The 14,573-nt window shown below is 43.4% G+C and overlaps 1 protein-coding gene across 17 annotated transcripts in view; it reads right to left on the bottom strand.

Annotated features, from left to right (window-relative positions):
- Positions 1-278: 278 nt before the first annotated feature.
- The window catches only part of tle3b (TLE family member 3, transcriptional corepressor b), a 32,087-nt gene continuing 17,792 nt past the window's right edge, over positions 279-14,573 (bottom strand). For 3 of the 17 annotated variants that reach the window (XM_053616753.1, XM_053616744.1, XM_053616748.1), the window contains 14 exons: positions 12,712-12,744; positions 11,013-11,214; positions 10,831-10,847; positions 7,848-7,964; positions 7,097-7,147; positions 6,833-6,985; positions 6,373-6,508; positions 6,043-6,203; positions 5,702-5,778; positions 4,946-5,195; positions 3,344-3,591; positions 2,927-3,074; positions 2,403-2,553; positions 1,058-2,128 (listed from right to left, as the gene is read on the bottom strand). In XM_053616753.1, the coding sequence (XP_053472728.1) occupies positions 1,803-2,128; positions 2,403-2,553; positions 2,927-3,074; positions 3,344-3,591; positions 4,946-5,195; positions 5,702-5,778; positions 6,043-6,203; positions 6,373-6,508; positions 6,833-6,985; positions 7,097-7,147; positions 7,848-7,964; positions 10,831-10,847; positions 11,013-11,214; positions 12,712-12,744 (2,070 nt within the window). In that variant the 3' untranslated portion in view covers positions 1,058-1,802. Of the gene's footprint in view, positions 1,025-1,057; positions 2,129-2,402; positions 2,554-2,926; positions 3,075-3,343; positions 3,592-4,945; positions 5,196-5,701; positions 5,779-6,042; positions 6,204-6,372; positions 6,509-6,832; positions 6,986-7,096; positions 7,148-7,847; positions 7,965-10,830; positions 10,848-11,012; positions 11,218-12,711; positions 12,745-14,573 lie in introns of those variants that run through there. The other 14 variants (XM_053616752.1, XM_053616743.1, XM_053616745.1 and 11 more) reach the window with 8 other exon arrangements.

Below are 14,573 nucleotides of genomic sequence, written 5' to 3'. Positions count from 1 at the left end.
AATTTACAAACATCTCCCCACGTTCCTTTGGGTGCTCTCCAGGACTTGGCAGAATCTAACGCTATTTGGCATTGTCCGTGAAACGACCAACCGCAATGTCCAAAATGCATCATCCACCGCCGCTGCAGCATATCTTTAATGTCCAAACCAGCCAAGCTTTTAAAAAGGTCCTTGCTGTTCAACACCATGTCCAGCCTGAAGTGGGCCGTTAATTGGCAACCCAGAGAGTCAGCTTACAAAAATTTAAACAAAAAGACAAATCCACCTTTTTTTTAAAAAAAAAAAAAAAAAAAAAAAAAAAAAAAAAGTAGGTCCTAATCTACAGTTGATCAAGCATCGAGGACATGAGGACAAAGAAAACCCATCACAAGTATACCAGGACAAGGAAATATATATATGTACATATAATCATAGATATTTATAAAATGTTTTTATTACTCCATATATACACTTTTCACAAGTCGTCCAGGGAGAGGGAGGCTAAAAATGAAGCACTGCTTCATGTTGCATCACAGATCAGCTGCTTTTCGTTAAAACAAAGCAGAAAATAAAAAAGGACTAATGACTGAAAGAATAGGCACACGCACCCGGAGAATCTCGTGACCAGATCGAATGGAAAAGGCAAGACAATATGTACTTCTTTAGTGCCGTCCGTGAGCAGTCCTCAGATTTGTTGAGCGGTCTCTCCAAAAAGGTCCTGTAGCAGACGAGTCCAGTATCACAAAAATAAAAAATAAAAGGATCAAAAAAAAAAATCACAATAATTAATTAATTCCCAGTTGAAATATAACCCCAGCATGGTTTCGTATCTTTGAGGTCTTTGGAGGAGGGTAAGGGATCACTCAGGTTCCACTGTTAACGAGCCCGAAAAAAGCTCTGGTCACGGGTCCTTGGATTTCGTGGATCACTCCTAAATCTAGTAAATGACTTCATACACTGTGGCCTTCTTGTCACCAGATCCTGTCACGATGTATTTATCATCAGCAGAGATGTCACAGCTCAGGACAGATGAGGACTCCTTAGACTGTTAAAAGAAACGGAAATTAAAAAAAAAAAAGAAAAAAAAAAAAAAAAAAAAAAAAAAAGTTAGAAAAATTTAATCATGATCAACTAATCAGCCCATGCTGCTTTCGTCAGATCTTATTTCAGGGCAAGCAAGGAATAAAACACGTTAGGGCATGCTGTTCTAGGAAAATAACCCACGACTGGGTGTCGCGATTGATTATTTTCCAATATCACCATGTCCCGATGTCTTTTATTCCTCTCACACTACAGCAATTCGCCAACAATTACAATTTCTATTCATTAAAGATCATGTACTTTTTATCCATTTATAGTTGCATCTAATGTTGTTTAACGTCTGCACGACCAGTTAGTCCCCATTATCATTTATATCATAACGTCGTGAAAGTCTCTTTTTTCCTGTTTGAAGTTAGTAAGACAGCCCGTGTCTGAAAACTTTATTTAAAATAAATAAATAAAAATTTATTTTAAAAAATTACAGCTTGACCTCTAGCGGTTATAAAGTGCTGACACTGGAGACACTACACACATTTTGAATCTGGGTGCAACCATACGCTATACAAGTCCTTGCGAATTCACTGTTACTATAGAAACAATAGCGTATTAACGAGAGCATTAATATAAACCTGGTATTTGTTTTCAAGACCGTCATGGCTGCTGTTAAGCGACACGTTCTGCCCAATGAAATCTGAGAAATCAACAGCGCTGTTGTATAAATAACAACAACAACAACAACAACAACAACGCTGTAAACAACAAGAACGAATCTCTTTTGTTTCTCAAATATAGAAGCTTCTGTTCTTGTCCTTACTGAAAACTGAATGTGTCAAACTCTCACAATGGTTCTTCAACCTCCCGCTTCTCGCATCATCATCACCACCACCTACACTCTTCCCAGTCAGAGAGTTAAAAGCTTTGAAATTACCATACCAGCCTGCATGGCTTCTGCTAAAGAACACATCAATCTCGGTCCCGTCGGGGCCACACTGCGATGCGAATGAGAACGAGTCGGTTATTGAGTCACGTACCTGGAAAATGCTCGCGCCGTACGGCGTCCTCCAGGCATTCAGCAGATTGTCCTTCCCTGTGCTCACAAACCATTTACCTTTAGAGCGGAAACATCAAGAGTTAGTGCGGAGAGGGGGGGAGAAAAAAAAAAAAAAAAAGCCAAACGCATACACTCTTGCTGCACTGAAAGGAAACACTCAGATGGCCAAGGACAGAAGCAAGGTGATTGAGGCATTACCATTCAAAGCACCAGCTTCTGTTTTGTGTGGGAATAGCCTAGCAGAGCAGCTTCGTGCATGAAAAAAAAGACAATCAACGCAAAACCAAAAAAAAAAAAAAAAGCTGCGCAAGGGTACAATCAGATGCCTTACCGCAATAGGCGAACTTGAGGGATAGCACACAGCTCTCATGCAGGTGTAGCTGGTATTTGTCTGGTTTGGTGTGGTGGAGAACCTCCACGTTGCTGCTCTCCATCCCTACAGCCAACCACTCACCAGTGGGACAGTAGCCCAGAGAGAAGATCTGTGAACGAAATGGCACGAGTGGTTATTCTCACACACGCCACAGCCTGGACGGCAGGGCATACGATCACTCTCAGGGTACACCTTTCTGGCCACAAGCTTCAGAATCATCTTGAACTGATTGCAGTGACTAAATGAGAATCTTGTTTAAGATCGGAAATGTCTATGGTTGGTCAATCAAATTACTACTTAATGAAAGAATGCTCTCTAGATTCAATGGCTCTCTAGTGAATGCTAAAGATCTGGTTTTGCAAGTTACATGTTGTAGAAACTACAGCGCATGGTTTACACCCATCAGCCATGATTATCAAAGAACTGACTTTTTTTCTGTCATGTCATGGTTACATGTGGAACTAGGCGTTTGTGCGTCTTACTTGTGAGGTGAAGTCGTGCTGCTGGAGCTGTCGTCCCTCTCTCAGGTCCCAGGAGCGGACGGTGTTGTCCAGGCCACCCGTCCACAGCTTGGTGCCGTCGTGAGAGATGTCTATACAGCTCGCGCCATCTGTGTGACCCTGGAACTGCCTGCAGAACCAACAGCAAAACAAAGTTATTTCTCACTTGCACATGTATATACATCTCCAGTACTCTGTTTACAAAATGCTGACACACACACAGCAGAGCTGGTAAAATTCAGTATAGTACACAAGGTTTCCAGTGAAACAGAACTATAGAGACATACAGAAATCACATTATCAGGACTATCTTGCTGATTGTTCTAGTCCCCCCCCCCCAGTTTTCCTACACAGCAGATCTGGTCCTGAATTCACAAAAACACACACTACTGTACTCACCTGACAAGGGTCTGGTTGTGTAGGTCCCACACGGCGATATTTCCGTCACTGCAGCAGGAGAAGCAGACCTTGGCGTCAGGGCTGATGGCCAGAGCGTAGCAGGCCGGGGCTGATGAGGTCAGTTCAGCCTTGATGCGCGGTGTCTGAGAGGCCAAGTCCCAAATGGTCAGAGTGCTGGCCTCGCCACCCACGATCAGTGTGCGGCCGTCTGGGAGCAGCTTACACGAACGAATGTAATTATCTCTGTTCTAAAGACGGCGCGAGAGTGAGTGCGAGAGTGAGAGAGAGAGAGAGAGAGAGAGAGAGAGAACAATGCAAGTCAAAAAGTGCCAGTTTATAAAGGAGCAATTGTTCGAGTACTCTGAGGAAATTTCTTTCTTGAATATTCCGAGAACACCATGTAATCTAATGTAATTTTCTCCGCCCAGTCTTTTGTAACGCGTCTCCTTCACGACTCCCTGTAATAATCGCCGCTTTGGAGGACGCGAAAACAAAATGCCACGGTTTCGAGCGAGCAAGCAGCCTTTCTTTCCCCAGCCTTTCCGTTTCAGTGTGATGATTATGAAGGTTATTGGAGAAGGAGAAAAGGCTGATAAGAGCTTGCAGCTGAGTGCATGCAAGTGGGGGGCGGCTGAGGGCGGGTTCGGTATCTTTTAAAAAGGTTTCCAGTTGGCATTTCAGAGAGGATGCAGCACATTTTCAGATTAACAACAGAAGCCTGGATCACTCGCAGGGCCAGATCGATAACCGGGAGCTTTCAGACAAATTAAATCACTTTATGATAGCCACTGAACAGCTCATCACATCCACGCTGTCCTTTCATTCCACATTCCACCCCCAAACCCCGTTCTCTCTGCTGTGGAGAAACACTTTTACATGCCAGAAAACTTGATCCGCTGAAAAATAAGTCAATTAAATTCATGAGCCATATTGCAATATTCATTTTAGGGAAGATTTTCCCCAGGATCAATTTTACAACATTTAACAGTTAAAAGATTAGTTTATGTACGCATATAAAACAGACGGCTGTCGATAAAGCGGTTTGTTCCTACATTAAAGTCTCAGCAAAGAGTATAAACTATTGAAAAAATGCTTAGGATCCCAAACCCGAGGGTGACAAACACCCAGCAACGCTGATGATGATGATGATGAATAAAGAATAGAATTAATTAAAAAATAAATAAATAAATAAATAAAATCTGCTAATCAGCCCAATTCTGGCTAATATTCTCCTGGGCATGTTTGATTGACAGTCCTCTGTTTAGAACTCCCAGCCTGCTATGCCAATAAACACCATGGCACAGATGAGAAGTACTAGGATTGTTTAGCACTACAGGCAAAAACCAATGGTTAGGGTTTACAAATGAGGAGTTATAAAAGCGTTACAGTTGACTATGTTAGCTAGGCCAGCTTTCACCCACAGATTTGCATAATTTTGATAAAATCTGTGTAGGTGGGACAAGCAACATCAGCCTTTTAACTAGTGCGTAGTCTTGTGACTAATGTCAAATGCATGATTCCTATACTGCACATCATCATCATCATCATCATCATCATCTCATGTAGCAACATGTAGCTTAACCCAAAGCCCAGAGTCTTTACCAGGCAGTCCAGTTGGGACACAGGGCTCTTGCTGCCAGGCTGGCTGATGTCCCAGATCTTGACACATCCCTTGCCACCCGTGTAAACGTGGCGTGTGGGGTTGCTAATGGTAACGGCACAGACCACCTCGCCATGGCTCAGCGTGTTAATCTGGCGTGCGTGGCGTGGGATCCCTGGGCCGATCAGCGCATCTGGAGGAAAAGGGACGGGCTGCATCTGACCATCTGCACTGACGTGGAATGAGTACGCTCTGTTTGGAGCAAAAAAACCAAGTCAGATGAAAAGAAATAAAATGATCAGGAAAGTCTGCGTTCAATCTTACAGGAATAGGTTTAATAAATAAAATAAAATACAAAACAAAACCAGCACTCTTTTTCTGTGTAACCCCAAACGTAGTAGCCAAGTGTCCAATACTTGCTTCTTTAATTTTGCTCTGCAGCTGTGAGGCTAATGTAGCGAACAAATTAAGTGGTACGTTTTAAGACAATGTCTGATAGTAATCTATAAGAATAAGCACTATAGTGTTTAATGCAGGCTTTTATATTCAGGTTGTTTTTTTAAACTATTTTTACTATTATTCTGCACTACATAAAGCGGTCACGTTTATACTAGTGATGCTTTACACCCCACTAGGCGCCACCTCTGAACATTTCAAGGTGAATTGCAGAGGTTGTGCTAGACGTTGTGCTAATTTAGCAACCTGCAAACACCCATTTACATATAGGGGAACAAAACATCAACAGACTAGGCACTCACGGTTTTCCTCCAGAGATCGACGACAGGCTGGCTGGGAGACCTGGAGCCCGCATGTGAGGATGTGGATCAAATCCAGGCTGTGAAAACAAAAACATGCGCACAACTGAATTCCACAGCACAGCATACCACAGCTTATATCTCCGCTCTAACCCGCTTTCTCTTCACTACAGAAAGGCTTGTGAAAACATGCAGCCACCATGTCTCTGCCTTAAGCCGGTCACACCCAGTTCAAAAGATCAAGTCGAGCAGCACACATGCAAAAGGTGATATTTAAAGGAAGATTAGGTGACCGGGAAACACAGGGGGTGATGGGAGGGAAGAGGAGAGGGGAGGGGTCGCACCATGGGCGGCCGGCCGTAAGCTGCCGCCGTGGCCGCTGCGCTCATCTGAGGGGAGATGAGGCCGTAGACACCTGTACTGGAGAGAGAGCCGTTCATCTCTGGGTGATGACCCATCATTGCAAATGGAGCAGCGTAGGACAGAGGAGTCCGCAGTGCAGGACCTGCACACATGTTTTAATACCGTCATTTGATTTGCCAGTGTATAATAAGGCAAATTTGCATAACAAAGTTTTAGTGAAGCATAGAGCAGCACATCACAGGCACTGTATTGGCAATGTGTGTGAGACTCCCTATCCATCCACATATCTAACAATACATAGATTTTCTTACCCAAGACTTCCATGCCAAGGGGTTTGGGCCCTGGGATGGGCCGGAGTCCTGGGGTACTGCTGGTTCCTGGGGTGGGTGCATCATTGCGTGGGGTGGGAGTGTTGGACTTCAGGCCTGGCGTCGAAGATTTATCATTCTAAACAAATCAGGAACCGAGAATTACAAAGCAGCCAAGCTAAAAACCGCAAAAGCACAAATCCAGAGACGATCAGAGAGCTCTCTCTTGCTAATCCAATCAAATCCTGACATCTTATTTTAATCTGGATTAAATCGAAGCTCCTGCACCATCCAAACAGGAAGAGAAGGAGGAAAAGCTGCTTTATCTTTGCACTCTCTTTTAATCTCTTTTTCTCCACTGGTTTATAGGCAGAGAAACAGGGGGACTTATCTCCATGATGTCACTGCAATAATAGATAGGTAGAGGAGGGCGAGGAGGGGGGAATCAATGCTCAGATCTTACGTGAGGGTGATCCTTGGCTTTGGAAGATGGCGTGCTCCCAGATGAAGCCACAGAGGCTGGACTGTTTGGGGCATCTTTCTTCAGCACGCGGGCCTTGTCCAGGCCGTTCTCTGGTGGAGAGTGAGAGGGGCTGCCCCTCGGAGTGGGTGGGTCCTGCAGAGAGAAAGAACAAATTCAGAGCTTAACAATTTAAAATTTGGATATTTCAAGAAAGAAAACTCAGCAGCTTTTATTAGATCAGTGCAAGTAATTTACATAAGCTACCTCATTGGACACATCAACCACCAGGTCATCGCTTTTGTCACCATCACTGTCCTATTGCAGAAAACAGGTTTGTTTGTTTTTTTCCAACAAAGAATGTAGGAAGTATACAAGCAAGCAAAAACAAATATTTGAGTAAAAGGTATAGTGAATAGGGATGGGCGATATAGACTTAAAAACGGTATCGCGATATTTCATGGTATTTTTCTTTCGCGGTAAAGAAATAAACGATGATGTGTAAATAGTAACATTCAACACTATCTATCTAGCTCTTTGGCCACAAGTCACATCAGCATACAGCAGTTGGTGTTTTTGCTTGAGGTGGAGGAACAAATCTGTGGGTTTTTGACACGTTACAAACCGCAGACGTTTGATTCACATCTGATCTTCTGTATCCAAGCCACTTTCATATTACGGAGGAAGCTCCTGTTTTGGGGATTAATTATTCTTCTCGTCTAGGGTCGGAACTCCACCTTCCACGATGCTTGTTCTCGCTCTACGTGCGAGATGCCCACGTTGCGGAGCGTAAACACATCAACTATATCGTCAATATATCGTCACGGGATGACAAGTTCTGATCTGCAGTACTGGTATATCATGGAATGTAAGATATGGCACAGCCCTAATAGTGAGGGATTTAGGTGGAAGTCCTAAAAGCTGGATGCTGGTGGTCCACATCCTCTTTTTTTTTTTTTAAATGGGTTTTTGTTTTAGAGCCTGAGGAACCACAAAGTCCAAAGTCCAGCACACTTACATATCTTAAGTTGTCCTTCTCTTCCATTTTGCGTTTCTTTGAATCCAAGCTGTAGTCAGATGAGGCTCTGTGTTTCTCGCTGGCCCGCAGGCTGTCCGACGGCGACACAGAGTTATTCTGCAGAGACAAGGGCACAGAAATTGGTCAAAATGTTTGGTGGTAACATGATAATTACTTACATAAGCATGCAATTACAGTAATCACAGTGTAGTTTCCTTTATTGGTCAAAAGAAGCTACACTTTTTTTGGTTTGAAAAAACATATGTACTAAAACTGGGCAACATGGAGATATGATAATATTGTGATATTCATTATTTTCTTATAACAACACTTTAGTTTTGTCCTTATAACAACACTATCATTTTAGTCCTTTTATAGCACAGCATTTTGACAACTATTGCCACTTTTAATTTATTAAGGAACACATGTTTTTTTAACCATTTAGATAGCTACTGCTGTTGCATATAAAGCAACCACCTGAATTAGAGCTGGAACGACTGTCAGAGCTGCGGTTATAGAAAATTAATCAACACATTCTGACCAATGAGATTCGAAAGTGCTACGGTATAAAATCTATTCTTGCACCATGTTTCATTATGATATTTTCGCCATATTGCCCACCCCTATGGTGCATAAATTATAGTTACAACATGTAATGACAATGCAATACTAAGCAATGCAATACTAATAATAAAAATAAGCAACACTATGTCCATCGGAGGCTGTTGAACATCCGATAAAGACCTCATACAGAACCTCTATGTAGCAGGACAAACCTGGATGGATGGACAGAGCTCTAAATAACCACAACACCAGTATCAGAGGCAACGTACGGCCACTGGGACGCGCGTGTAAGTCCAGCTCTTGCTGAAAGTAAACACTGCTGGAGCAGAGGGTTGAGCTCCATGCCGTGTTACATCAGCGCTGGACTGGCAGCTGGAGAGACGCTCAGGGGCGTCCAGACTCGCTGAAGCAAAGCAGGCAGGACAGCTGAACAAACTCGGGGCTGAAGACAGGAGTGGGTCGAGGGGCACTACGCTTCAAATGCTTTGCGCCAACCCTACAGGCACGCAGCCTCGCCCAGTCACAACACGCCAAGTGTACAGCAGAGCAGGAGGGAAGTGATCCTGACAGCACGGATACGGCGGCATGATGGGAGGAATAGATGGAGGGAAGGGAGGAAGGGAGGAGGGGCAACGGAGCGAAACGTAAACAAGCTGACCAGAATCAACAGCCTCCCTCCCTGAGAGTTAACCAGCCAGAGGACAGCTTGTTTTCCTCTCCTCCTGTGTCCCCAAGCCAAACACAAGCCAACAGTTAACCTCTCTCTACATTTAGCAGGGCTGAACAGACACACAGCAGGAGAGCGAGTGAGTGAGTGAGTGAGTGAGAGTGTGTGTGTTCATCCTTCCCAGGCTGCTTGGCCTTCTGCCAAGACCACTCACTCGCTTTATTGCTCTTGGTGGGTTTCCACCACAAAAAAAAAAAAAAAAAAGACAGGAAAGGAGGGAGGAAGACAAAGTGGGTGTACAGGGAGGAGGAAACTGAATGAGGTACTTAGAGACTGGCTGTGTGTGTGTTCGAGAGTCTATGTGCAAAAGAGAGAGAGAGAGAGAGAGAGAGAGCGTGCGAGCGAGACGGCACAACAGAAAGGCTTAGTAAAGAATCAAAACTATAAGATGGGTAGGAAGAGAAAAGTGGGGGAAAAAAAAAAAAAAACAAGCAAAAGAGAACTGGCAGCCATATTGACTGGGCACCGAGTGCCACTGGCTATGGGCATGCCTGAGCAGGATGGCATCCTCCCCAAACCAGAGCGAGGCGCTGCCAGGGCACACAAGCCAAGCCCAGGCTCTCACTAGGCCCTATTCATCCAGAAAGAGTGAGTGAGTGAGAGAGAGAGAGAAAATGAGAGAGAGAGAGAGGGAGAGAGAGAGAGAGAGAGAGAGAGAGAGAGAGAGATGAAACAGAGGATGTGGTCAGGCTATGGGAAGTGTCCTCCAGACAGAAAGAATTCTCTTCCAGCCTGGAGATGAAACAAAGAGATGCCAAGCGATGGTGCCAGGCGAATCCTGTAGCGCAGGCGGCCATGCTGCACCGCACCTCAATGTAGCCTTTGTCAGTGCAAGCCTACACTCCTTGTCTCAATCTCATCTTAATCCAAAAATAATAAATAAATCTAGACAGCACTGACAACATGACACGACAGAGAGGAGTGTGTGTGTGTGTCTGTACGTGTGTGTGTGTGTGTGTGTGTGTGGTGCCCCACAGCAGGTTTAATTGGCTGCCCTTTTAAGGCCGGCTTAACATCACTCAATAAGCGAAGCTCGGACGGCCTATCAGATGACCCGTGACAACAGGAAGGCCATGCAGGCGCGGAGCGGAATGGCCACCGCGGCGCTAAGCGCTAATCAGCAACAGGCTCTGATTTCTGCAGACATGACTGCACCCATTCAAGCTGCTTGCCAATTACACACACAGACCATCGCTCATAGCCAGCTTACTGGACAAAGAGAATACAAGTGGGCATTTGATACAGAACAGAACGGAGGGATCGGACAATAAAGAGAAAGATGAAGCTGCCTCAGGGGCTGCAAACCTTCCCCGTCTGATGACACAGAAAATAAATGAAGCCTGAATGAAGGCAGGAACGTCCTGAGAGTCGAGAGACACCGAGGCAGAGACAAACTATAACAAGGGAGGGGAGTGCAAAGGACAAATCCTTTAAGACACAGAGTCAAAGTCTTTTTTAATTGTGATGAAATTACAGAGCTGTTAATCCCTGGCCTGTGCCGTCGCTCATTTTTCACCTGGATTAAAGGCGGCGCAGGATTAAACCTCGACTCCATTTCCTTTTCATTACTTTATTTAAAAGGGCTTAGCGCGCGGTAATGCGGCTCGGCTCTCTAATGCCACGCAAAGAGCCGCCATCAGCAAACAGCGCGGCTCAGAGTCAATGTCAAGCTGATGCCCTCGTCACACTCACCGTGCTCGACTCCCGGTCTGCAACCGCGCCCACGGAGGAAGAGGAGGAGGAACATCAGGAGAAAAGGGAGGATGCGATTGCCGGAGGCAAAAAGAGGACAAAAAAAAAAAAAAGTCAGTACAGATTCAACCTTTACAGAATTTCTACTTTTAATCTTCAATAACCTATGCATGTATGCGTACCTCTGTGCTCCAGATCGTGATGATTCTTCTCGTCTTTGACCGGTAAGTGCGCCTGATTTCCCAGAGCTCCGAGCGTGAGCAGGCCAGATCCAGAGCCTGTGACTGGGGGAAGGCCAGGGGGCTGCAGGCCTGAGGGGTGAGGGGGCAGCTGGACAGGAGGACCATGTGCCGCATGAGAGAGGTGCTGAGCCTGGAGCTGCTGCTGCTGTGGGAAAAGCGCACACATACAAACACGCAAACACACACAGAAAAGTCCAAGTGGGTTGCTGGGAAAAAGGTACAGAGACACTAAATGCTACAGGAGGAAGCACACATGTACACACACACACACACACACACACACACACACACACACACCCTGACACGTGTATTAGTCTTTAGATCAAACCTCCTTTTCCACTCACAAGGTGAAGCTTCAGGGAACCTTTTAAAAAGAACTAGCTGAACAGTTTTGCAATCAGAATATGAGAATGCAATATTCAGGACTTCAACAAGCTTCGATTCTTACACATAGGATGCTTGTCACATTTCTATTATTACTCCTTTTAGTTAGAATTAACCTTAGCGCTGATTAACGCTTGTAACGTAAATTAATAATCGATAAAAATCCCCTGCACTGTTCATGTCTTTTTCATATGGCGGTGAAAATAATAACTCCTGGGTCATGGTAACAAAAGAACACGATCCCCAAGCCCCTAACTCAGTTCTGAGTTAGAGTTTAAGCACCTTGTCAGTGGAAAATGGATTCGCAGGTACATGTCCAGAAGCGCTGTATTCCAGCATACACTGTTAGCAATACATCAGCTGGATGGTCGATAAAGTATGTTAAAGGTGTAAATCATGTCAATCCATACACACAGCAATAAATAAATAAATAAATAAATAAATAAATAAATAAAGTGTGATTTATACAATCAGATCTGAGCACTGATTGAGAAATATTTAAAAAAAAAAAAAAAAAAAAAACCCACATAAAGTCTGTAACTCATCCCAGAAACAACTCAAACCCATAATTAATTGAGGAATTGAATCAGGTGTGCTAGAACAAGAAAATCAAACTGTGCTGGAAACCAGGTGCAAATGGGGGGGTGGGGGGGGGTGTGAAGTGAAGAAAGAGGTCTAAACTCCTCGCCACGCCTATTTAACAACGGGTAATTAGCTGCTACATTGTGTTCTTGTTAATTCAGTCATCAATAATGTGGCCGGAACGAAATAGTCCCTGTTTACGAGTGAGAAGGAGAGAGGTAATGATGGGGAGAGAAAAAGAAGGGAGAAGACAAAGAGAAAGTGTGCGTGTGAGAGAGAGCGAGAGAAAAGGACAACTATCGTGCAGTGGGAGTTGTTAATGAGTTCTGCACTATAAGAATCATAAAACTGCCTCATTACAGATGCATCACCTCCCTCTGGAGAGACACATAGCAAAATAAAGAAATAATCATCAAACAATGCTGTGTAACAGTATTAAGGCTAATAAAGATCTCACACACACACAAACACACACACAGCAGTGGGAAGAACACAAGACATTTCAGTCATTACATGAACGTCAGTTGTGAGTTAAGCTAGTACTTCCTCAAACTCATACCACACACACTTCATAAAACACACAAAGCAACTGTTAGAGCAGCATCTCAAATGGATCAAGCCTCCTGCAGTACATGCACACACTCATCTGCACAAAGCGCTCTTAAACACTGACCATCAGAGCGGGATAGACGGCATGGGCCTGTTGCTGTGGAAGATGAAGACGAAAAGACACTCAGACATTCAGCTACACACTCGTTACCCGTACATATCATACATTTCTGGATGCACCACGATTCTGTCGTGATGCACGAAACATCGCGGCACATTACTGGGATTTTAAACGTTACACACATTTTTCTTGTAAAAGGTCAACTTTTCTGATCAAAACGGTCATAAACAACATACAGCACTGACGAAAAGGCCTAGTGTTAAACCCAGCATTACTCTTTAAAATAAAAGAAATTAAAAATCAAATCAATAAAGTTACACTTTCCTTTATATATGCTAGACTTTTTTTTTTTTTTAATGAGCTGCATCAAGATGCATAAACAATGAATTTTTTTTAAGCTTTATAATCACATCTAGTCACTGAAACAAAACCAAACTGAATCATGAGGTATCTAGAGATTCACACCATTAAATAACCTCAAGATTTGCTTCTATTTTGATTCAGTGCCAAGTTTTAATCGATTCTTTTTTTGCACCTTGATGCATCCCTATAGCCTACATGAGGATCTCTGGCTTCTAAACTTGATCATTTTGTCAGTCAGGAAAACACTGTCAGCTCTGTGTCAGGTGGACAAGGGGAAGAAAAGAAAAGAAAAAAAAAAAAGGATGCATAAGCCAGGGTCCAAAGTGATTACATTTCGGTAATAATGGGGAAATTACAGTTTAATGTCAGTGTACAATAAACATATTATACATGATTGATGGATAATAATAAACTTACATGATGTGACATCATAACAGAGGAACCTTACATACTACTGCATGTACAGTGTACATGTACAGTAGTTAAATATATTTAGTTTTTACCCCAGTGACACACCTTACCCTGAGATAATGCTTCCCACCTTATTGCCCATCGTATGTAAAACAAAGGGCTGTGTTATCAGAGAGTCAAATCGGCTTGTTGGCTTCTATGGAAATCTGAATTTGAAACCCAAATGTGAAGCAACAGCATGCAAAGAGAGTGCGGGGTTCCTCTTTACAACAAAGACCACGGCAATAACACAACCTGGGCCGATTTACATACAGGGGACGTGTTGGATGATAAGTGCAAAGAAGAAACCATTTACATTGGCTATAATAACATAACCACTGTGGCATGAATTTGGCTGTTCAAACAGGTGTGGGTGTGTGTGTGTGTGTGAGAGAGAGAGAGCGAGAGGGAGAGAGAGAATGGGTGTACACCCATGTGTAAATAAGTCTGCAGTGTTTAACAATGTTAATGATATGGTCACTGCATAAAAAAACCCCACAAAGACAGCCATGAATAGAGAAGAATCTGAGAAAGCCAACAGTACTTTGAGATTTAGGGTGCAAATACAATGAGATCAGATCATTTACCTACAACAGTGCTTCTCAAAGTGAAGCAGAGGCAGGGGTCTCAGATTATTATTATTATTATTATTAAACTTTATTACAGTGCTGAATCTGCCACGATTAATAAAGTTACTCCATTATGGTCTTATAGTAAATCAGCCTGTTTAATGGGTCACTTGGATGAAATGGGTTTAATCCAAACTTCAATCATTCAAGGTGCTCGATAAATAATGTCAATTTGCACATAACGTGTTTGTCTTTGGAAACAAAAAGCTCTACAGCAGCAATAAAAAAAAAAAAAAACCCGAAATACTACTGTACACATTTAATACTGAAGAGTTATGAATAGCATTATATTCAGAGCAGAATCATGAACGAAACATAATGAATATAAAATATATGAATATAACACACACACACACACACACACACACACACACACACACACACACACACACACACACACACACACACACACACACACACACA

The sequence above is a fragment of the Ictalurus furcatus genome, chromosome 27, assembly GCF_023375685.1.
Source record: "Ictalurus furcatus strain D&B chromosome 27, Billie_1.0, whole genome shotgun sequence".
Taxonomy (NCBI): domain Eukaryota; kingdom Metazoa; phylum Chordata; class Actinopteri; order Siluriformes; family Ictaluridae; genus Ictalurus; species Ictalurus furcatus.
The sequence above is the reverse complement of the archived record's forward strand: the minus strand, read 5'-3'. Positions and strand labels throughout refer to the sequence as shown.